Below are 26,477 nucleotides of genomic sequence, written 5' to 3' on the forward strand. Positions count from 1 at the left end.
TTGAACAAGACCAGATCCATCCCTAAGAGTAATTAATCAATGAGAGACAAGAACATCCAACCAAAACTAGATCCATCTCTTCTAGAAACTAATCAACAAGAGGCAAGAATATCCAACTAAAACTAAATGCATCTCTAGTAACCAATCCACAAGAGCCAAGAACACCTAACCAGGACTAGATCCATCTCTTGGAGTAACCAATCCACAAGAGATACATATCTTGGAGAAACTAATCCACAAGGGGCAAGAACATCGAACCAAGACCAAATCCATCTTTCAGAGAAATCAATCCACAAGAGGCAAGAAAGTCTAGCCAGGACTAGATCCATCTCTTAGGGTAATCAGTCAACAATAGGCAAGAACTTCTAGCCAGGAGTGTTAACATTGTTAGAACTCCTATGGTGCCATTTTTTGAGGTTTGCGTAGTGTAATCCAATGATTAAACAAAAGGCCAAAATTTCAAAACAAAATCCAAAAGCCGATAGAAATATGGAGGGAAGAGGCGCCAAGAGTTGTGCTGGCTATTACTGTGAACATATTACAGTTGCATTAAATATTGTAGGACCTATGTGACTTTTTCTTTAAAAAGTGAACTCACATCACATCTATCTAAAACTAAGGTTTCCAGGGGAGTGACTTGTCACACAAATTGCCACATCAGTATCTCAAGCGCCCTAAAATTAACTTTTTTAACCATCAACCTCGTTATCTCTAACCTTTATAAAATTATATCAAACACAAAAGGAGCAATACTCAAACACAACATATTATTTTGTTGTTAAAAAATAACACACTATTATTAAAAATACAAATGGGCCAATAATTTGTTAGAATATATAGTCCACCAATATAACTGAGAGGTGTGGGGGTGAATCAGTTATCCAACTAATATCACAATTGTCAACCTTATTAAACTTTAACCATATGAGCAATATAATCAGAAACCACAACAAGATACTCATACACGATAACACCAAATATGTGAACTAGGGAAACCCTTGATCAGAGGGAAAACCCCGATGAAGATTGTACCCACAAGATGATGTACTAATATAAATATTCGTTGTTAGAGGATGGATCATGTTAGGAGTCTATAACAATATTTTGTACATATCAATCCCTGTTAGGAGACTTCGAATTCCTATTAGGAGACTCCAACCTTGTTAGGAGTTGTGGAAGACAAATGGACCCACTATCCAAACAGCTTCAAGGCAAGACCAATGAACCCACTGTCCAAATGATCTCTGTATTATTCCTTGCAGAATAATAGAAATGAATAGTATTGCTCCTTCCCCTTTCTCTATCTTGTCAACCGGACTTTTGCTTCATCTGATCTTGTAACCAGATCACAAATCTCGCATCCAATAATCCCTTAGATCGCTTACATTCATCAAACACTTTGCTCCTTTTTGCAGTCTGCACTCAATACAATGATCACAACTTCCACACATCTCTTACAAACAAGGAAAACATCTTTCCTTTATACCGTATCCTGAAAATAATTCCTTCAATCGGTCATGAGGTTTTCCCAATTAATTATAATAAGATAATTAATTCATTCATAATTACAATGGCACTGTCGGCTCATAGTCTATGCAACTTCTCACACATGTGACACTAGGGCTTGCTCATTCGTTGACGTCATCATAAGATTGTCTTATGTCACTACATAACTGCGCATCTCCACATTATATCTCTGTTAGAAGATATAATGCAAACATCAGAAACCGCTTCTTAGGTACTCTGTCTCAAGCATATCGTTCATACATCTTCGACTCGAGTACTGCACATTGAACCTTCACATTTGGACACTGTATCGAACATGTCCATGAGCGTGCATCACCAAACAATCAAAACATTGTTTGTACAACTAAGATATGTCTGCTACCTTACCAATCTTCACAAACTTACTGCTATGCTAACATCAACGACAAACACAATCATGAATGCAACATGTCAATATTCTCCAATGCTAAATATACTCCCCCAATGGAGTATCATCAGCATTCATGCTAACAATCTCCCCCTTTGGAATTGATAGCAACATAGATGAAAAACATCAAAGTTCCAAGAATACCAAAATAGTACTATGTTGCTACTATTGTTCTCATCTTTTCAAATCCTCTTCATCAATCAAATCTGACAACCTCTGGAACACTAATTTGTTCTGCATCTTCTCAGGATTGGCAACAGTTGTTCACACTAAACAACTCACCATACATCAGAATTTCTCATCCTACATATCACCCCCATAGAGACATTCCTCCTTTCTTACATGAATATTTCTAAATCTCCCTAATAAAGTAGAGATTTTCATGCACTCTTCTCCCCATACGTACATAGGAGATGTTTTTCTTGCATATTCTCCCCCATTGACATCAATGAAAAAAGCATCATTATGTCAATTTGTTGCTCCAAGGCTTCAACCAGCTCAAGTCTCCTAAGACAATGTTCAAAACCAAATACCAAGAGTCCTAAATGACTCAGCTCATAACAGAGACTCCCCATACAGGAAGCATCAACATTCAATCCAGTCTAACAATAGTGCTCTGTAACACTGAAGTGATCCAATCTCTACATCATCTACTCAGAAGTAGGTAGGGGCATAACCCCAAGCATATCTCTCAGGTACTCAAATGTATCTTTAGGTAAGGGCTTCGTAAAGATATCTACAATCTGATCTTTAGTACTCACATATTCCAATCTAACATCTTTTTTTGTTGCCTTCTCTTTCAAGACATGATACTTAATAGATATATGCTTAGTCTCAAAATGCAACATTGGACTCTTAGACATACTTACTATACTTGTGTTATCACAGTATATGATAACAGGTTCTGTAAACTCAGTCCTGATATCCTTCAGCATATGTTTCATCCACATAACTTGATTACAATTATTTGTTGCTGCAACATACTCTACCTCAATTGTACTTTGTGAAATGCAATATTGTTTCTTTCTCAGCGAAGAAACCAATCTTCATCCAAGAAAAAATGCTCCACCACTGGTGCTCTTTCAATCATCCATACTACCTGCCCAATCCGCATCAGTATATGCACATAGAGTGAAATCACTCGATCTTTCATACCATATTCCATAATCAGATGTTCCTTTCAAATATTCGAATATCCTCTTTACTGCTGCATAATAATACTCCATAGGATTAGCTTGAAATCTAGCTACAATCCCAATTGCATTTGCTATATCTGGTCTGGTGTGAGTCAGAGACTGCAAACCTCCAATCATGGATCTACACTTCTTTTGCTCAACTATAGGTGTCTCATCCTTGCTAAATAACTTGTGACCAGTTATCATAGGTGCACCAATACGCTTACAACTTTCTAATCCAAACCTTTTTAACAAATCTTTCAAGAACTTAGCTTGTGAAATAAAAATACCATCACTATTTTCAACAATTTGCAGCACTAAGAAAAACTTCATTTCTCCTATCATGTTCATCTCAAACTCATTCTTCACTTCTTCAGCAAACTTATCATTTGCTTCATCATGACCTCCTAATATTATATCCACAACAAATATTACTACTATCAACAAACCATTCTCAATTTCTTTCAACTACAAGTTACCATCTATCATACCTTTAGCAAATCCAAGTTTTACCAAATAGCTATCCAACCTTGCATACCATGTTCTAGGTGCTTTGCTTTAGACCTTATAGAGCTTTCTTTAGTTTGCATACCATGTATTTTTCTTATGTCAGAGGGAAACCTTCAAGTGCTCAATGTATACCTCTTCTTCAAGTTCTCCATTCATTAAGGCTGATTTTACATCCATCTGATACATTTTGAATTTCTTGTTCACTGCATCAGCCAAGAACATTCATATTGCTTCCATTCTAGCTACATGGGCATATGTCTCCTCATAGTCTATTCCTTCTTGTTGTGAATATCCTTTGCACACAAGTCTAGCATTGCTTCTAAATACCCATTTGGTTCCAATAACATTCTTATCTTTGGTCTTAGAACTAATTCCCATGTTTCATTCTTCACAATTTGATTTAATTCTTCCTCCATTGCTTGAATCCAATGATCATCTTTACAGGCTCCATCTAACACTCTTAAGTTCAACTTGAGAAATCAAACATATCTCTTCATTAAATCTGTTTCTTGTCATCACACCTTTGTCTTTGCTTCCAACTATATGCTCTAGAGTGTGATTCTTTGATATACTTCTGCTAGGAATTGTCGACTCAACTCTTTCTTCTACTCTAGGCTCAGATCTTTGCTCTTCAATTTGATTCCCATTCTGCAAATCATTGTTAGTCTCAATGATAACTTCCACATTTTCATGGTTAGTCTTTCAATCAGCAATAGTTACCAAAGCTATCTCTCCTACTACTTCCTCCTTAATCAATTCAGGCTCATTATCTTTATCATCACAATCATTCAAGAATCTTTCCACACTAACTTTAAATTCTTCATCTTCATTAGAAACTGAACTATTTCTAGATTTTCATACTCTCTTAGGACATCTAGAGAAAAAATGATCAAAATCTTTATATGTCCAACAAACAAAAATTTCCACACCTTCTGACTCTCTTTTCATATGCAAATCAATATCTTCTTTGATCTTCTTATCTTCTTCCGATCTTGATCGGTCTTGACTTGTGCTTCTATTGTTTTGTATCCAACAAAAGGATTCTAGATCTAGAAACTCAATGCTCTGTTCTTTACACAAATATGATAACTCGCCAAGAATCTCCATCTTCTGGGCAACGAAAATTCCTCCGACTTTGGACCATCTCTTCTTGCCACTATCTCCCAAAGATGTTAAGCTTTTCCTTCAAGGACCTAAAGCTCTGATACCAATTGTTAGACTATATAGTCCACCAATATAACTGAGAAGGGGGGGAAAGAATCAGTTATCCAACTAATATCACAATTATCAACCTTATTAAACTTTAAACATATGAGCAATATAATCAGAAACCACAAGATACTCATACACGATAACACAAGATATGTTAATTAGGAAAACCCTTGATCAGAGGGAAAACCCCGGTGGGGATGGTACACACGAGATGATATAATAATATAAATAATCATTGTTAGAGGATGAACCCTATTAGGAGTCTATAACAACATTCAGTACATATCGGTCCCTGTTAGGAGACTTTGAATCCCTGTTAGGAGTTGTGGAAGACAAATGGACCCACTGTCCAAACAGCTTCATGGCAAGACCAATGAACCCACTGTCCAAATGATCTTTGTATTATTCCTTGCAGAATAATATAAATGAATTGAACTGCGCCTTCCTCTTTCTTTGTCCTGTCAACTGGACTTCTGCTTCATCTGATCATGTAACCAAATCACAAATCTCACATCAAATAATCCCTTGGATTGCTTAGTCACATTCATCAAACACTCTGCTCCTTTTCACACTTCGCACTCAATACACTGATCACGACTTCTACACATTTCTTACAAACAAGGAAAACATCTTTCCTTTATACCGTATCTTCAAAATAATTCCTTCAATTGGCCTTGAGGCTTTCCCAATTAATTATAGTAAGATAATTAATTAATTCATAATTACAATGGCACTATCAACTCAAAGTCTATGCAACTTCTAACACGTGTGACACTACGACTTGCACATTTGCTAACATCATCATCAGACTGTCTTATGTCATTGCATGACTGCGCATCTCCACATTATCTCTATTAGAAGATATAGTGCAGACATCAAAAACCGCTTCTTAGGTACTCTGTCTCTGTACTGCTCTCTATAAATTAGGCATATCTTCCGTACATCTGCAACTCAGGTACTACAGATTGAACCTTCACAATAGGATATTATATCGAACATGTCCGTGAACACGCATGACCAGACAATCAAAACATTGTCTGTACAACAAAGATCTATGTCTGCTACTTTAATAGTCTTAACAAACTTATTGTTATGTTGACATCAATGACAAACACAATCATGAATGCAACATGTCAATACTCTCCAATGCTTAGGATACTCCCCCAATGTAGTATCATCAGCATTCATGCTAACATAATTAGCACAAAAGCATTTCAAAATGGGGTGCATTTCAAAATGGGAAAATACAAGGAGTTTATTGTGTTCACCTTTTATATTTAGATAGGACATACTATTAACATGAGATACTCCAATGCATAATAATTTTTGTTTCACTAGCAATACTTATTTATATGAGCACCTTATTTTATAAAAGACACTTACAAAGGATATTACTGATATAATGATGTTTTATTTGAGCAGCAAATCTCTTTATTTCAATTGTCGATGAATGTATTTATGTTTTTTTATATAACACGCATAGGTTCTTGTGTGTTAAGTATGCATCCACATTGACCAACATTTGGTTATTTTTTAATTTGTATGTGAACTAATTATTAAGACTATATAGTATAAATATGTGGCAAGATTCAATACAATCACCACAGGTATTATCACAAAAATTGAACCGCATACCACAGAAACCACTGATCCCACTCCCCTATAGTGTCAAACTCAAGAGGAAGTAGATGATGTCATGATTCATCAATAAACTCTAATTTACCAATGACATTTTCTTTCAAGTTGCTTAATCTCCATATTAAAGGTAAGCATGCAAAGCTGCACTTAGTGAAACCAAATTGACAACCATAATTTTTTTTTTTTTAAATCATTTAAATGTTATCTTTTTATGGAAGTTATGAAGCACGGCTGGTCTACCATCATCAGTGGACAGAGAGACAGTAATCATTACCCATTCATTAATGATATAGTCACATATAAATAATGACAATGAATTTCAGTTACAAATTTTGACGAACATTGTAATGTCCCCCTTCTATAGAATAGGATTTAATAATAAAATTAATAAACAAATAAATTTTAATATAATTTTTTATTGAAAATTAGCTTAGTATTATACTGAAGAATGTTATATAATAATTGATATTATACATATTTAATATTAATCATATGGAATCGATATAATAATCAATATAATATTAATGGTTAGCAATCATTACCAGCAGCAACATTACAGAATCCTCTTCACGAATACTAGAAAATAGTCAATAGTGCTCTTAACTAAGGTAAAATGCTTTGATCTTGGATATCTACAGCTGATTAGATTGATCGGGGATGATTATACTAGCTCTAGTGCTGCAATTAATAATCAAAAAACAGTAATAAGAAGATAACATGCAGAGAAAGAATGCACCCAAAAGGTCAGTGAACAGTATCATATAAAAAGCAAGAAATATTATATATACAGCATACTCATTAAAGTAGGGATAGGCAGTAATTAGTATCGTGGAGATCACACATAATGCAGCAACATGTTTTGAAATAAGGTGTGACTTGTATTGTTATTATGCTGTGATTATGAAAAGCAATTAAAAATGGATATGCATTACTTATGGGAAGCAGTAAGCATCACACACCAATTTGTATTCGAGAAGTAATAGGGACGGTGGGATTACATACACTCCAAACAACAAAATATAAGAGAATCGTCATCTTGACCTTACCGAAGTAAGAGACGCAAAATTAACTGGTTGTTATTATAGAAAGGGCTCCAATAACTTGATAATCCATTTACAATAATTATATTAACAGATGTGATCTGTTGTGGATAGACATGGTTAGGAAAGGACACGTCTTTCATAATTTTTCAAAAGATGCAACTATTTAGATTACAAGACATAATATGGATCAAAACAGGCAAATAGAGAAAATAGAATCACGAAAGAATAAGAGAAATAAATATAGGAGAATCATGGAATAAAATAGACATGAAATGAAGAACTGACACATAACAATCATTAATAATAAATAGAATTAAGCAATCTCTGCTTTGAGTATCTTCATATGTGTAAACAGCACAGGAAATGAGAAGAAATCTGCACAAGCACCAATATAAGGAAAGCCTGCAACAAAATATTCGTACAATTAGCAATATGTACCAGTACTCGGGTATTGGTTATGAGAAACTCACTATATGTTTGTATCCTTGTCTGCTAAATTACTGAAACCAGGTGTGTGTATTGCTTAATTAAAAATCACAGTCCATATTATAAATCTGTGTCTCTATAGTTGATCGTATATTATCAGATGTATATAGAAGAAGTGGTAATTGTTACTGCTCATCACTCAGTGCATATGTGTCATGTCCCCATATTTATAAGATTTGTAATAAAATAATAGTGCAAATAAAATAATAATATTAATAAAATAGAAAATTGATAACATATAATTTATATTGATTGATATAATCATATGGCTTTAAATATGATTAATATGATGATAAAACAACAAATTATAATAATTTAGTATTAAAGAGATCAAATTTCCACAATCCATAGCATAAATAAATTGATATATTTCTGGATTCAATTGTGTAAAGATTTTTACCATCAACGTTTCGAATCACACTACATGATCCATCATCAGGATGAAGAGAGCAGGAGAGCACTTTGTTTGACAGCTCCTGCTCTCTTCATCCTGATGATGGATCACGTAGTGTGATTCGAAACGTTGATGGTAAAAATCTTTACACAATCGAATCGAGAAATATATCAATTTATTACAGCTCCTGCTCTCTTCATCCTGATGATGGATCACGTAGTGTGATTCGAAACATTGATGGTAAAAATCTTTACACAATCGAATTGAGAAATATATCAATTTATTTATAATTTAGTATTATCAATAAATAAGATAATTGTTAACCAAATTATATAGAATGACTAATTATATTCTATAGTTGATAAACAACTATTATAGGTAAGACATAATAAATATTAAATAAATAATCAAATATATTGAATCATATATTCTAAAGTATAAATATTATAATTTGAATACATAAAATATATGTACCAAAGCAGGATAATATGAAATAAACAAATACAATATTATCAATGTGATAATAGTTATACAATATATTACTATTATATTAATTATATATAATAGCATATTGAAAAATATATTACTTCATAGTATAATATATGAAAATTTTAATAATAATAAATACATTATTATAATGTGACTATAAGTCACAATCCCATCTAAGAGATGCAATCTATCTTTTGGGTGATTTATACATAAGGAAAAGAAAGAACAGGGAGTGGACCATCGACAGAGGAGAGTGAGGGAAAGACGAGAGAGCATACAAAAATGGGGAATGAAGAGCAACGCACGGGAAAAAGAAGGAAAGAACGATTTGGTGAACAAAGAAGACAAATCAAACACCACCACAGATACACGCCTACAGCTCAGACTGGGACAATCGACTCAAGTCAAATACGATAGGAGGAAGAATAGGCAGAGAGCCTTCGTTAAATAGCAAGGCAGACGGCTATGGAGGGATTCACAGACAGCAATGGGAGAATACTCACAATCGGCTATGGAAGAAAATAGTGCCTGGTCATCTCCAAAGAACAAATTGGAGGACAAGAAGACTGGTGGACATTCAGATCATGAATTGAAGATGGAGATAGATGGCAGCAAATTTGGCATAGAAGATCGATCAAAAACATATCCAACACAGAATGGGACGAAGGAGTGATCAATATTGTTAGCAGAGCATTACAGAATAACACGTGTGTAAGAGAATCAAGGAAGACTACCGAAAATGCTTTGGTGGAGACTTGGGGGAATTATTGAACAACCCAATTGTAGGAGATGTTAACAATATTAATACTTGGAAACATCTATCAGGAAGGATATTAATGGTCATGATATAATCAGAATCATTGTTAAGAATATTCAGAATTCAACATTGCATAGTATGAAGAACACATAGTGACCAATTAATCAAATTAGGAGCTGAGCCACCAAATAATTACCACATGACTTGAGAATTGAATAGGTCTGACTCAGAGATTTCCAGTTTATGTTGGATAAAATCTGATCAGCATATTTGTGCGCATATTCAAATTTGAGGAGGCTTAGTGTGCAAGATTATAAAAGACAAAGGATGATATTTGCGATCAGAGTATCAAGTTGACTGGCAGAGTGATCTGTAGTACTGTTAATGATATCCAACACTGGGCGAGAAAGCATAAAGCTTATAATTCATTGATGACAACCTCCAAAGAATTCATACAAGAGTAAAGTAAAGATATTCGTCTTATCAAATAGAAGTACAAACAAATATAAATATTAGAATTTAAACACTTGTTAGAGTAAAATTAAGCATACCCAAATATAGAGACACATAATGCAAGAGACAAACTTTGGATGATCAATATATACACTTGAAACCTCGTCTGTAAAGTCCAATGAGGATGTATCATTTGTAGCTCAATTACATACAATTCTCAGTGAGAAGAAAGATTTCAAGATGACCATCACTACATATATACCTCTTTTAAGGAGATTCTTCCATGAAAAGTATGTTAGAGAAGGAGTATAGAGACATGCAGATCATCAAACAAAGCAATTATAGTGGGAACTCCGTAGAAAGATTTTTTATTTAATCAAAGTCAGTAGATCAACGAAGATAAGAATATTGATATTTGCCACATGAAAATGAGTATCTTGAAAATTGAGTCCCGAATCTTATAGGATTGGATAAGAGACATTACAATATGGTTAGTGCTTCTGAATGTTTAAAGTATTCACAACGGACATCCATATATTGTCTTACTTCTGAAGATAAGATGCAATATGTTTATATTTAGATAATTACGGATTCATACATGTAGTGGAGACATGGACAGAATACTGTGTATCTATATTTTTCAAATGCATTAAATTATTTGAACGCTGCTTTCGGAATCAAATTCGGAAGCACCACTGAAACAATTCTCATGAATTCTAGAAATATACTCACTGCATTCAGATTATTACCACACCAGATAAGGTGGGGCCTAAGGTGGAATGGACTATGCTACATACAAAGGATTTAGGTACGGCCTATGGTGGAACGGACATGAGCTACATCATACAAAGGCACTAAATAAGGCATGCACTGGAATGAGCATATAATACATCATCCAAAGGCACTATCTTGCAAGGGATAATCCACATCGGTAGAGGAAGCTACAATATGGGGGTATGGTGAGACCCACTAGGTAAGCCAACCCCAGAAGCGTAGGGCCAAGGGGTACAAGGTTATGCTCTTGGGCCTAGGATTGGGCTAGGGGGGACTTTTGTGATTTTAAGATCTGCCTTTAGGAAAGCAAAACACTAAAATTACACGTTGTTAATTGGAACTCTCTTATCATGTTATAAATGTATAAGACAGAATTATGGATGTATCTCTAAATGGTAAGGTTATATCTCTAATCGTCTTTAGGTTATATCTCTAAATGGTAAGGTTATATCTCTGAATGGATGTATAAGACCTGAGTTAGGGTTTACCTTGTTAGAAGGCATTTTAAATGGTAAGGTTATATCTCTGATCGTCTTACAATTCTTATTTTGATGGAATTAGTGATTCTAGGGATAAAATTAGGGCAAGCCCAAAAGGGGATATGACAACTGGTGTCTCAGCATCTTTCTTGTCATCCCATGAGAGTTAATTAATGCAAACTAGCCAAAGGTCTCAAAGGGCATTAGAAAGATATCAAATTGATCTAGGAGAAAAAGTAGGTAAAAGGGTCAAGGGTCTCATCTAAGAAGACCACCTTGATGGATGTCAAAGTTCTGCCATCAAGGTCAAGAGGGCCAAAGTGTTGGCATAACTGATGCAGTGCTGATGACCAAGGTTTGGTACACATTTGATGACATGAAGATGGTAGGAGAGAACATTGCTCCATATGGTCAAAGGATAAAAGAAGTTGTAAGTGCCATAATGGGTGCTAGTGATGAAATGTCAGAGGATGATGTGGTAAGGAAGATCTTGAAAACCTTACTACCGATTTATGCCATTAGAGTTTCTGCTGTTCAAAAACTAAGGACATGTGATGATGTTGATGTTACCATTGATTCATTGATTATGAAATTTACAGCTGTTGAGCTTAGCAATTTTGATAATAGTATTCCTAGAGTTGGGGAAGCATTGCAAGCATGACTTCATCTGATAGGAGAGGAAAGCATAACAGCCATAAATCTTCTAGCTTATCCTGTTATGCTAGAGAATTTGAAGCTATTTTGGAAAAAGAAAGGAAACAAGAAATTGAGGCATTATCGGCAAAGAGACTTCCAAGACGTTTTGGTAAGTACAAAGGTAAATTATGTCTGAAATGTTTCGCTTGCAACAAGATTGGACATATCGCAGCCAACTGTCCTAATAATGAACCAAAGGAGATGATCAAGAAATTCAAAGGCAAAGGAAGGAAGCAATATCATGTTGCAATTGATGGAGTAACTGATGATGAATCAAATAAAGCAATGAAGAAGAAGTTGTGTTTGTTGCAGTGAAGGAAGAAGCCACTGGAGGTGAGAAAGCTCTAGTATCACATATGAAATCAAGTAACACATGGGTTATTGATATCGGTTGCTCACACCATATGACTGGTGACAAAAGTAAGTTCATTAAACTTTTGCGAGATTGATGGTGGACAAGTTGGATTTGGTAATAATATACCATGTATGGTGAAAGGTAAAGGCACAACTTCATTGAACGGTAAAAGTAATGTTGATGATGTTTATCGAGTTGATGGTATGACACATAATTTGTTGAGTATCGGTCAGCTAAATGAAAAAGTTTTGTCATCTTGAGTGCAAAGGAGTCTTCAGGATACTTGGAAAATCAAGAGATTTAGTCAACTACTGGAAGACAAGCTAGGGGTAACTTATTCCATGTGAACAATACTGTAGGAAGTTGTCTAGTTGCAGTATAATAGTTCACATCAATTAATATTAACAAATCTATTTTTAATAATAATGATAATTTATACAATTGAGAGTTGTTTTGGATATTACCCAATTAAACTCATTAACCAAAAGACACGACTGGTCAAGTGACCATTTAGGATAGTCATCGCCTATATATGATGATTAAAGCCGAAAAAAGGATGGGGGAGAAAATATATGTTTGGAAGGAAGTATTTCTTAAGGGACTTGATTGCTTAGAATACCATTGCACGAATAAACTGTGTCAAAATAATGAGCCAGTGCACCAGGATACAACGCATCAATCAACAGGGAGAAGCGCCATCGAACAATGTAGGAAGAAACCAAATACAAAATTCCTAACATTGGAGAATACAAAAGATTGTTTGGAAAATCATAAACAGTTGCCACGTATTCTCCTATAGGCCAAAGTTCCTACATCGAGACAAGAACATAAAGGGAGGAAAGAAGGGATAAGGCCCGATATACTAATCTGCCAACATGGACGGGACTATGAATCAAACAAAGACCACAAAATCCAACCATAATCGCACAGAGTAGATAGGGACATCATGTAAATGAAATAATAGTGTGCAAGCCATAGCACGATACTATCAACCTTAATACAAACACCGGACAGACCAATCAAAGCAAATAACGACAAGTGCCAAGAAATAAGTTAAATAAGACACAAGACAGAATCTCCATCAAAAGAACTATATCAAATGTCATAGTTATTGAGCGGGAAGGAGACTATCAAACAAGGAGTAATATCTCACACGTGCACCAGATCAGTATTGATAATAATAGCATTCAACTGTCAATAGCCAAAGTGGGACTAAGAAATCTCCATGCAAGGATCAGAGGAAACTGAGAAGAAATATATTTTAGTCAACCGAAAAACACTACAGGAGGTTGGAGGAAATAGTTAAGTAGGACAAAATAGCCACAACATAATCATCTTATCTCCAACATCATCACTAGTGTAACTTAAATAGCCATAAGAATATATTGTGACATGCTTATAACTAATATAATCTTACAGAGAATAATAGAGATACAGAGGTAAGATTAACTTGATTCTTATATCAGTTAGTTACCATTGAGAATGCAACTACAGAGGACTATCCTCTTTAAAGCTATTGCAATCTTATAATTACAATAATTAAAAAGACCAAGTAAGAACTTGGTAAAGGGCATTCACTAGAATGTTGAGTTTCTCATGAAGAGAACTCAAAGCTTAGAGGGCATTCTTGGTTGAATGTCAAGATTCCAAACTCAAACCCAGAGAGAGATTTGTAGAGAATCTCTTACAGACAATATTGTAGTGGTCAATCATATGCATATGTTAGAGATAAAGAGTCTTGGTTAGATGTGGGATCTCTACCAAGTAGTGTTGTAAAGAGCATAATCAGAGATCCTAAGAGGCCTTAGGAAGGGCGCTCTTTATATGACGATCGCCTAATCAAGAAATTATTTTTATCAGAGGGTTAGGTGATTTGAGAAGAGTTTTTTACGAGATTAGGAGGGGTTAGTAAGGGATAGTTTTTAGTTTGATATTTAACTTGTTCTATGTTTCTAACATGTTTTGGATATTAATAGATATTTCCCATAATACTCCAACAAATTCGTTGCAAGTTGTGGCATTCATTCTTTAAGCTAAAAGTGGGGACATTAAAATGTTTGAGGAAGCATGAACAGGTGATACCAGATCGATGAGCAGTCATGATTTGATTAGTTGCCATGGATGTTTGTGATTCCCAGTTGTCATGATGACGTGGCTAGATTATCTTACTGCAATGATCCAAGTGAACAAATTTTTGAAGGTTTTGGACACACTTTAAAGAAGTCAACAAATGACTAACTATTTATGTATTTGATCGATGTGCAATGGAATCTATGGTCGACTCATTTATGAAATCGATTGCTCTAGAAGTTTAATACATTTTAGGGCTTGTTGATTTAGTGGGAATTATTGTAAATCATTATTTTAAGGCAGTTCTGCCCTATTATGTAGGAAATGCATAAATACGGATGTAGGGTGAAATCCTAAGTGTAGATCATTAGTGAAAGGATTGTGGTCACATGCAATTGTAGAAGCAATTTTGTACTAGTGTGTTGTTGAGTTAAACTGGATCTGATCAAGCAGAGGAGTGTTGCTAGTTACAAATCATTGTACTTGTTGATATCTAATGGTTTCTACAAGAAAATTTCATAGTTGGGTAGATCCTAATAGATCTTTCTTGTAAATCCTTCAATAGGGTAACTCATTAACTTGGGTTTAAATCCCTTTATCAAGTGGCTCCTAACAGGGTCTATTCCTAACCGAACATTGTTTTTAGCTCCTAATAGGGCACATTTCAAAAGAGTACATATTCGTGGGTACCAACTCCCACTGTGGTTTTTCCCTTATTCCCTGGGTTTACACGAGAAAAAACACTAGTGTCATCTTTGCATTTGTGTGGTCGGTTGTTTAAGTTAGTTTCATGTTGTAAAGTTTGGTTTTAATCTATATATATGATAGATTACTGATCCATCCCCCCAAGTAATCTTGAGCTCATCGATACTAACACAGAGTTCTCCTATTGTGCTTTTAGGTTGGACAACCCAAGAACTCCACTACAATTTCCATACCATTCTTACCATAAGAGATGTAGGTAAGAGGGTTAAGGTTTTCATCTAAGTAGACCACCTTGATGGATGCCAAAATTCTGCTATCAAGACCAAGAGTGCCAAAGTTCTGCTCTTGGGTTTAGGTTGTTCACACTAAGAGACCTGCTACATGATGAGTTAATCAACTATTTGGGATGGGCATAAATAAGGAATTAAGACCCAGCATCTTGCAAACTAGACCACCTCGCATGAATGTCCAAGTCTAGCCACCAAGGACAAGAGGGGCAAAGCTTTGCCCTTAGGCTTAGTATGAAATTGACTTGGACTGACCTATCATGACTCAATCTCTATGAACTAAATTAATTAAGAATAATAACTTAGTAAATTATAATAATAACATAGGAAATTATAATTTTTGAATTTATATGTGTGTGTACAAATATATAGCTATTTTTATCTATCTATCTACCTATCTATCTATCTATCTATCTATATATATATGCACTTTGTCCACTTTGTGGTTGAAGTGTTTATAGTCAAAAACATGATGAAGAAATTAAATTTGTAAATCATTTTCCTAGCCCTCTCTAATTGCAAATTGTGGGGTTTAATCAATGAATCTATTAAAGTTTACATTGGTGTATACTTCGAGTATGCTCCTTTTATACATTCTTGTGCTTTCTCTGTGTATCCTTCATGTCTTGATACATTCATGTGTCTACTTTGTGTATGCTCTGTTTCTTCATGAGTGTTTCAAATGCATACTCCTTGCATGGCTCTATTTTTGGATAAATAGATTGGAACAATAGATATATTACATTAAAGGCACGTATTTGAATTCCCTGACCTTAATGGATTTCAGCATGAGGACAACACATAAATTAAGGCATAATACCTTATAGAAAGTGAATTGCAAATAAGATTGAGCACAAGCAATTTTGGGTGGGGGCAACGGTTATGTCCCCCTTTCATGGAATAGGATTTAATAATAAATAATACAAATATAAATTAATAAACAGATAAAGTATAATATAAATTTTGATTAAAAATTGTCCAACAAAGGTAATAAGAAGATAACATTCAGTAAATTGTATCATATAAACAGCCAAAAATATTATATTTACAGCATAGTCATTAATGTAGCGATACACAGTACTTAGTATCGAGTAAATCACCCAGAATGTGGCAACATGTTTTAGAAAAAGATGGTGCCATTTGTATTGTTAGCATGTTCTGATGATGATTGGCAATTAAGAATGTATGTCCTTTATTATGTGAGAAGAACCGGTGCGTGCCAATTTGTATCCAAGAGAAGTAATAAGGAGAGGGAGTGATTAAATACATTCCAGAAATCAAAATATAAGAGAATCATCATGTTGACTTTACCGAAGTAAGAGACACTAAATTAACCAAGGCCTGTGATAACTTAATAATCCATTTACAATAATTATACTAAGAGATTGGATCTGTTGTGGAGAGACATGGTTAGCAAAGGATATGTCTTCATACAATCAAGAGATGCAACTATTTAGATTACAAGATATATAATATGGATCGAATCAGAGGACGAAAAGGGGAATCACAGGAAAATAAGATAAATAAATAAAGGAGAATCGTGAATAAAATAGACATAAATTGAAAAGTAGACCCATAACCATCATTAATATAATTCTGCAATCTCTGGTCTGAGTATCATCATGTGCGTACATGGCACAAGGAATGAGGAGGTGTCTGCACAAGCACCAACAAAAGGAAAGCCTGCAACAACATATCCATACAACTAGAAATCTGTCCCAATACTCAAGGGTATCGGGTATCAACAACTCATCATATATGCGTATCTCTGTGTGCTGTGTGTATCACTTACTTATAAATGACTGTTCATTTGTATATTGAGTATCAGATGTATATACCTTATGTGGTATTTGTTACTGCTTATCGCTAAGTGCAAATGGTCCATACTTGTGACTGTTAATATAATTCACAACGGATGTCCATATATTATCATACTTCTGAAGATAAGATGCAATGTGTTTATATTTGGGTAATTACTGATTCATATATATAGTTCATATATGAACAGAATATTATGTCTATTTTTTTAACCACATTAAGATTATTACCCCAGAAGATAAGGTAAGGCCTGTGGGAGAATGGACTGTGCTGCATCATACAAAGGCACCAGGTAAGGCCTGCAGAGGAATGGGCATGGCTAAATCATACAAAGGCACTAGATGAGGCTTCCAGTGAAATGGGCATAGGTTACATCGTACAAGGGCACTACCTTACAAGGGATGATCCACATAAGTGGAAGAAGTTACAATATGGGGGAATAGTGAGGCCGACTAGCTACACCAACCGCAAGAAACGTGGGACCAAGAGGGACAGAATTCTGCTCCTGGCCCTCGGGCTGGGCTAGGGCACCCTTTTGTAATTTCCCAGTCCAACTTTAGGAAAGCAATATACTACACATTACATAATATGAATTTGAACTCTCTTTATCAAGTTATAAAAGTATAAGATTGATCACATCAAGAATGTATACTTGTGCTCTTGTTCCCTTTTTGGTGTTGCAAGTCCTAAGTCAGTGTTTACCATGTTAGAATGCATATTTAATGATATAAGAGCAATCCACAACAGCTAGTAAGAATGTTGATTGATGCTACTCATAAACACATCTAATAAAGCCCATGTTTTGCAAAAGCAATGGAAAAGCAGTTAGAGGCAATGAAAAAATTATGTAGATTGAAAAAGTGGCAAAATATGCCAGCACAACTCACTGTCATTGTTTTCACTCTTTTCAAGGAAGAAACTCCTTGAACAAGTTTAAACTAAATTTGCAACCAATTATTATGACATAGATAGGGCTAGTTGTCAAGGAGTTTGACACAAAACAATGGAAGAGGGTGAAGAATGTGCCTGTCATAAAAAATTTTAGTCAGATGTGGCACATGCCGCACATCATACCCATGTAATCACCTGATTTTATTGTAAATAAAAATGGAATTTTTTAAATCAACCAATGGGAAGACATGAGTGCATTGACAATGGAGACTTGTGTTTGAATCCCCACAAAAACACATTACATGGCTGAACAATGAAGCATCACCAAATATGCTATGAATACAAAAAGGTTTTTGGAGAGGCATACAAAAGTCAATTCCATAGATGAAAATAAAGTGAAGAAGGGATTAATGAGGACTGCCATATAAAGTGGAAGATGGTACAATAATGAGAGATCACCAAGCCAAATTTGATTCTCTCGAAAACAACATGGATTTATTGAAATTGAGTCCCCATTACAATATAATGATAGACTTATGGTTGAAAATGAATCCAAATTATACTTAATTAATTTTCAATGCATGTGCAGTCGTTTGCATAATTTCAAATTATTGTGCTTATATCTGTAATTCAATTTTGATTTTTCTACCATTTATAATGTGACAATGTCATTCAATGTTGAATCATGTATATTATTTAGATTTTATCTTCTTCCAATCTGCTTATCATATATATTATCATTTTGTTTAACTTGTTTTTAAATTCCATTTCCAAAAGTTCCTTTTGTATGTGCAATGCAGCTAAGCATTTTGATTTTGGCAATTTGATTTTCAATAATTAATATTTCATGCCAAATATATAGTTGATAACGAATCCAATTTATACTGCAAGCAGTTTCCAATGTCATGGATGGTCATTTATGTAATTTAATTTCATAATACCGGTATCTGCATTTACTTTGAATTTCCAAACCTTCTATAATATGCATAACCATTCAATACTGAACCATGGATGTTATATAATTCTGTCTTCTTTCAATTTATTTATAATATGTTTTTATTATTTTGTTTGACTTAATTTAATTTTCAACTATATTTTTATAGGATTTTTAGCATTCAGTCCATCTGCAATATCCGAAGATTTTTTGTGATCACTGGAGAGGCATGCTTGCATTTCTCAGCAACTCAGATCATCCACAGAGTATGAAAATGAAAGGAATCAACTAAAAGAAACGTCTTAGAGATAACCAAATATGAAATACTGTGCACCATTAGAAATTGCACTATTATATTAATTAGTAGTTACATATTGATAATTCCTAGCAAATTTCTAATGGTGCACAGTATTTCATATTTGGTTATCTCTAAGACGTTTATTCTAGTTGATTCCTTTCATTTTCATACTCTCTGGCTGATTTGAAACCTCATGCTAAATTAGAGTCCAGATATTGGTCTCAAACATTTACATGGTTTAAATGTAACCTCATTCAAAAAATCTGTCCAGTTGTTTATTCTGAGTTGCTGAGAAATGGAAGTATGCCTCTCCAGTGATCACATATTATCAATATGTAACTACTAATGAATATAATAGTGCAATTTCTCTTAAAACATTTTTTAACTTTACTAAATATTTCAACTACAGACGAGCAGTTAAGAATAGATAGAATGTAAATCAACGTGCCACTTCAAGAGCTTAAAGTAGCCCTTGCATAACGTCTACATATATAGACCCAAAAAATCACAATTCTAGCTGTATATTACGGCTATACATCAGCAGTTAAAACTAAATAGAATGTAAGTCCCTAAGGTACTTCAATGATATAACCTAGCCATGCAAATAATAGACCATGCAAATGAGTAAAAGTAGATTATCTGATTTCTACCTAATCTTTTCCATTAAGAGAGAATCAAAGTTTCAAATCATAATTTCAGTTATAACATCCTATCCATATGTTATAGAAGTGTCAGTTAGTCAATATGGCTTGTAATTGTATAAGCTATAGTTTAAAATGTTACTTTTAAAAATTTTGATTACGAAAATATCACCAAGGCAAACAAAGTTTCAAACAATAGACTGTAACTCAATATGCCGCTTCAATAACATAAGTAGTCCCTACTAAGTCAACCAAATAGACCCTTGAAATCCCAATTCTAGGTGTTCACGATTTGTTTACTAACAAAATTTTTACTATAAATAAGTGGATGACTGAATTTGTTGAACAAAAAAAGGGAATATACCTTGTCTGTTTATGTTCTGGCATTGCCACATCTGCATAGCCTAGGTTATGTTGCAGAACATTGACAGAAGGGCCACCTCCTTCCTCATTTACAAACAAAAAGTTCTTGAGAACCAGTGCCTGCACTTCATTAAAAGAAAAAAAATACAGTCAACTGCGCTAAAACAATTTAAAATTTTTGCAGTCTGTAGACTCTTACTCCAGATCTTACAAGAAGAATTCTATTTTAAAAGAAAACTGTTGAAGATTGACTATAAAAAAACTTCTGATAACAATGGGACACAACAGGAAACACAAAACATAATTTGTTAACCACGAATTTACTTGTTTATGCAAATTATCTCAAAAATCTATTTTTTCCTTCAAAATAGTATATCTCGATTTACTTCTACATCAAATCGTGCTTAGCGTCTAACTGGTTTTTAGTTCACTTTGACAACTGCTCAAGGAAAGAATGCACCAATGATAAAGGCCATCAAATTTGTCAATCACATTGGTCCTCTCACATTTCAAAATGTTCTTTACCATGTCATATCCACTCTGTCACCACAAAGCATCTGTGATCATCTTCTAATACAATCTTTTCTCCAGTATATCAAGTGATATTTTGATTAACATTTATTTAAACCATGAGAAACACAAGGTAACACTAACCCACAAGTCTCGTGATTATGCTTCTTCTGACTAAAAACCCCTCCAAATGAACACCCTAAGATGTAAAGAAACTGGGCATGACCAGATAAGAAAGATGTTACAACCCACAGCACATTGATGATCTAGGGGCCAACAAAACATAATAAAAGTTTCTCTGTGTTATGGGAGGAAACAGCTTAGCTTGATGCTCATGAACAAAAAATAAGAATAACACAATGAACAGAACAAACACAAGCACTCATTAAAAGAGAACATCAAAATACATATATGAATTGTAATGACAAAGTGTATATCTTTGTGCAAAATTAGCAACCTGGGAACTTACCCTGCAACTAGAACCTTATTGTTATCAAATTACTGTGTGAAATGCAACGACAAACTAGATCTTTGCACAAAATTAACAACCCGGGCCCTTAACCTGCAACTAGAGCCCTATAGTTATCAGTGATTCAATCACTAAAAAAACTCAGCCCCACATTAATGTATTTTGCACGGCAATAATAACAGCGAAAAACCATCAGTTCCACAGCTAACATGAAGTGACATTTGAATTTAAAATTTACAACTTCAAGTAGGGTGACAATTTATAATGTTTTTAACTTTTTTGGCTTTTGGTCTATTCATATCTGTGCTGTCTCAGCCCATGAAAGGGACAACTCAGCAGCATCCCACAAAGTCTCAGGTGCTTGATGCAAAGACAACAGCAGACCAGGTGACTGGATGCAAGGATAACATCAGAGCAGGTGATCAGAAGGCTAAAAACAACAGTAGTTTCAGGCTTTCTATTTATTTAATATTTGCAGTCTGATTTTATATATTTGTTTATTTTTTAACTATGACTACTATATTTGTAAAATACTATTTAAATTTTATGTAGGAATTTAATATTTACTCATTTGAATTTATAAAATATATTTACATTTATACTGTATTTAGTTTTACTATTTGTAAAATAATAAATATATTTATTATTTAATTTTATATTGTATTTAAAATGTAAAATATATTGAATATCCAAAATATAAAAATAGTATATGTTCTACAAATTATATATTGTCAAGTTTTGGCAGTTCCGAGTTTTCCAAAAAAATTGGGCAGACTGTATTGCCAAGACAGAAATTTTCAACTATGGTTATCACGAATGAATGACTATAAGTCAATATGTCATATTTAGACTGAAGAGCACACGATTATACTGAGATGGGGTGAATCGGTATAATAACAACTTTTCCAATTTAAAACTTTAATCACCACAATAACTTCAAATGCTGAAATAAACAATTATACACATGGACACAATTACACAATGTTTTACATGGAAACTCAACGCAGGAGAAAACCACGACAAATAAATGATTTTTATATAAACTTGTTCTTTTACAAAAATTAATAGGCTACGACCTTCTAGAGGCTCCAACCCCTATGTTTATGAGCACCAACTCACTGGAAGCTCCAACTCCCACACTTCACAGGCACTGACCTTCTGGAAGCACCAACCCCCACTGCTGTCTTTATGAGCACTAACGCACTACACACAAATTGTTCTTCCACCTTAATAATGTTGCTATACCAACAGATGGTGGATCTAATATTAATCTTCCTTTTCAAAAAAACTTCCTCCTCTATAAGTATATTTGATCTGTATATATGTCTTTTCCCCTAAGTTGCCAGTTTGGATTTTGATTCTGATGCGAGTTCGAAATTCATTAAAGAAAAATTTGGGCTAGGTTTGGGTTCGTTTTGGGTTCATCCAAACAAGATGTTTATATAGATATATGTGTGTGTGTGTGTATTTATATATTTTTATTTTTATATATATCAAATATACATATTGTAGAGTGTTTCTTGTAGCTGTAACCTGTGTTTGTTGAGTATAGACAGTGCTTGTAGAGTTGGAGGCTCTATATCAAATATTGATCACAGAATGCCTGCTATAGATTGTCCACATAATGCAATGAAAAATGTCTCCTGTGGATCATGGATGCCTTGTGATGAAGGGCTCGGATTTCTCATTCTCAACTATAGATTATACTGAACATTTGTGGAATGCCCATTCAGATTCTCATTCTGGTTACCCTAACTGATTATCTCTTGAACAGTAATTAGTGAACATTACGTTTTAACTAATTGATTTCGAATATCACAAATTTGCTATAAATTCAGTTCAAATTCCGCATGGGCTCCGCTGACGTCTAACAAAGTCGCTACAGATTCCCCCAAAATCGACCAGGGTCCAAAACAACGAATCTGTGCGGAATTTTGCAGGCATCGGGCGAGTTTGAACAGAATTGGAACTGACTACGAATGTCAACAAATTGAATGTCAAATTTGAAGATTTCTGAGCGAATACGACAACTTAGCTTTTTCCTTTTTGTTTCTATTTTAATATCTATATATGCGTGAATCTTTAAATGTAGCACACACATCTCAATTCAATTCACAGTTCTTTCCTGGGATGATTACACTTTTACTTTTCTAATAACCTCATGGTTACATCTGTAATGACCTTATATATCAAACCCGACATATATAAATCTGATAATTCTTCAATACATCAGAACTACTTCGGCTTAATTATTATCTTCTATTTGACACATATCTCAGACTTCTGTACTTCACATTCTTTTTACTGCTTTCTCTGACTTATGGGCTGCACCATTTTTTGTACACATTATTCTCCACGATTCAATCTTTCAACCTGAAAAGTTAATTTATAAATATCTTTTACTTTCAACTAAGGGTCACGTCTTTATGACAAAAGTGATGTCTCTAAAGTATGTCCTTTCATTTTATTAATTATTATCTTATGCACCTTTATCTTAATCTTTAATTGCACTGTTTCATCTCATTATTGTTGACCGTATAGGGTAAACAGATACTTATCGCATTAAGGTATTAGAATGTAACGCAGAACACAATACTTTATTCATATAAGCAGTATGCAAACAATGATTACAAACATAATGATTACAAACATAATGATGCTCCAATAGTCCATTTGGACGATGTACATATACTTTCCCAAAGGGGTGACTCAATTGTCACGCGCCCTTTCAGATACAACCATACCCGTCAGCTATACTAGTTTTTACTGACAACATCATCCCCCCCAAAAAGTAAGGCTGTCTCCGGACGACAAAATAGAGACAACTTTTACAACCAAACTCAAACTATAACCCAAACAACTAATTACATCAAGATTTAGACAACTAGGAAGAGGGATGCATCCCTGGTGTAGAAGACCTTCATGCTCTAAGCTCGTCCAGCTCTGCTCATAGCTGACACACTTGCCTTGTCCGTAACTTCAAATCTGCTTCAGCCTCCATCTAAATCTCTAAAGTTGTTTGCATCATTCCAGCAATTTCTCCAAGTTTTGTCTCTACGTTGCCACCAGCTGTAGCTGACTCTGCTGGGCCAATAATGTTGTCCTCTCAGATTTCCAGGCTGCTATCTCTGACTACCGAGTTGCCTTCTCTATAGCTAGTTCTGCCTTCATTGCTGATAACTTGGTAGCTAACTCCTCTCGAGCCCTCTGTCACTACCTGGTCTACCTAGCTCCACTGAAGGGCATAATAAGCATCCCTGTATATCTAGACTCTTGAGTTAGAGCCTCTATGCAGCTCTCCCCAACTAGCTCTCTCATGTTGGCCCAATCCTCGCACATCTCTGAAGTCTTGACTCTAGGCCACCCACGTTCCCCAAAGCAAACTGGAAAAGGCAGTTGGGCACCCTACTCTCATAAGGGCTATGACATGCTCCAGCTCCTTTACCACTGAATCCAAGGCCTGTGTCTATGCAAAGGCCACCGCTCAACGAGCCCGAATCGCCATATCAACAATAAATGCCTCCACACCCTCTCCCATCGATGCATCTGGCCCCACTGTAGGCTGCTCGGTGCGCATAGCCATCTTCACTGCCTCTACCATCCGCTCAGCAATGCTCTCCGTGGAGAAGTGTGGTATCCCATTGATCTATGTCGAGTAACTCTCCTCGACCTATGTCAGTAGAGGATCTCCTTCAAGGGCTACTTCCCATGCAGGTGTGAGGATGCCTATTGCCCGTGGGGCTAGTATACGATTAAACCTCGTACTCAAATACATTTTCAACCTTTGGGATTTACTTTCTTTGATCGGCTCCTCAAGCATTACTAGCAATGCTACATCTACCGTAACCACCGCATCGAAGCCCACTACATCCAAATGAACACCGGGCATCCTCAAAACCTCACCTATCAATATCTCCATTACTCCCTCCTGAGTGTCTATCTCCTCATCCAGTATAAGTACCTCAACCCTTGCCTCTGGTATGGCTAGCAAAAACGTCTCGAACAAGCTCCATTGTTACCTCCGAAATGATTGTCGCCGTCGATGACGAATGTGACTCTGTCCCCCTACGGCTACGGCCTCTGGAATGGGTAGTGTCTCTATAGCTGGCTGAACCACAACAGTAGCTAAAGTCATCATCACTGGTTGTCTGAACTGGCCAAACCCTAGAATATCTAAGGGTGCTCTCATTTGAGGCTCTCGTGCTATTCGACGATTGGTAAGAAAAATTGTAGAGACCTTGGCTACAATGCTTCCCAATAGGGATTTTGTGGTTGGGCTTGCTAAGAGGGTTGCCCAAGATCCTGCCCGACCAATAGTTCAGAGTCAGAGATTGGAACCATCTTCTGATTTCCAATTTGATGATGATGAGCCCTTGACAGAGAATGGGAGTTTTTATCGGCATTACACTAAGAGGAGTGCTTATCACTTTTCTTTTGACCCACAAGTAGAGGACTTAGTTTTTAGCATTATTGGATGGTGACAAAAGGTTGGGTATTCATTACACCCACGGAGGGCGTACTTCTATGCCAATGGAGAGAGATTCTGAGATACAAGGTATTGTGAAACAATTGGATGTGTTAGGGAATGAGATGAATCAAAATCACAAACAGATGACCCAACTGATTTCGAATCTGAGATTTGAGTAGAGCATGATACTACTTTTTTGAAGCGAAAAATGTGATGATACTGTTGCAGCTTTAGATTTGCGGGACATTTCTTACAAGACACTTCATGAGTTGGGCACAATTGAGGTGGAATGTGATGAGAAATTATGTTAGTTTTAAGTCATATGATGTAGTTGTCAGCATGAGTTCCCTGGATTATGGTTTTGATGGCGATGTAGCAATAGCACGAGTAGGTACATGCGAGGATACTATCATATCAGCAGCCACTTATGTGTTGGTTCAACCATCCATTGAAGAGTTTAGCAGTATGCATGTGGTTGTATATGTGTGCTCTTATGATAGTACACCTATTATTGTTGATGATGTGAGCGATGCAGTGTTAGAGTCATGTTACACTACCGATCAACAAAGTGTTGATGTTCACATCATGGATAATCCTATGTTTGACATGGATGCAACATTGTCATATGA

The 26,477-nt window shown here is 35.1% G+C and overlaps 1 protein-coding gene across 2 annotated transcripts in view; it reads right to left on the reverse strand.

Moving 5' to 3' along the window:
- The window catches only part of LOC149531003 (ubiquitin interaction motif-containing protein), a 101,701-nt gene that overhangs the window by 34,687 nt on the left and 40,537 nt on the right, over positions 1 to 26,477 (reverse strand). For both annotated transcript variants that reach the window (XM_089811196.1, XM_089811195.1), the window contains exon 3: positions 20,403 to 20,521. In XM_089811196.1, the coding sequence (XP_089667322.1) occupies positions 20,403 to 20,521 (119 nt within the window). The remainder of the gene's footprint in view (positions 1 to 20,402; positions 20,522 to 26,477) is intronic.

Source organism: Cupressus sempervirens, chromosome 11, assembly GCF_028749045.1.
Source record: "Cupressus sempervirens isolate cs-2001-9-10 chromosome 11, ASM2874904v1, whole genome shotgun sequence".
Taxonomy (NCBI): domain Eukaryota; kingdom Viridiplantae; phylum Streptophyta; class Pinopsida; order Cupressales; family Cupressaceae; genus Cupressus; species Cupressus sempervirens.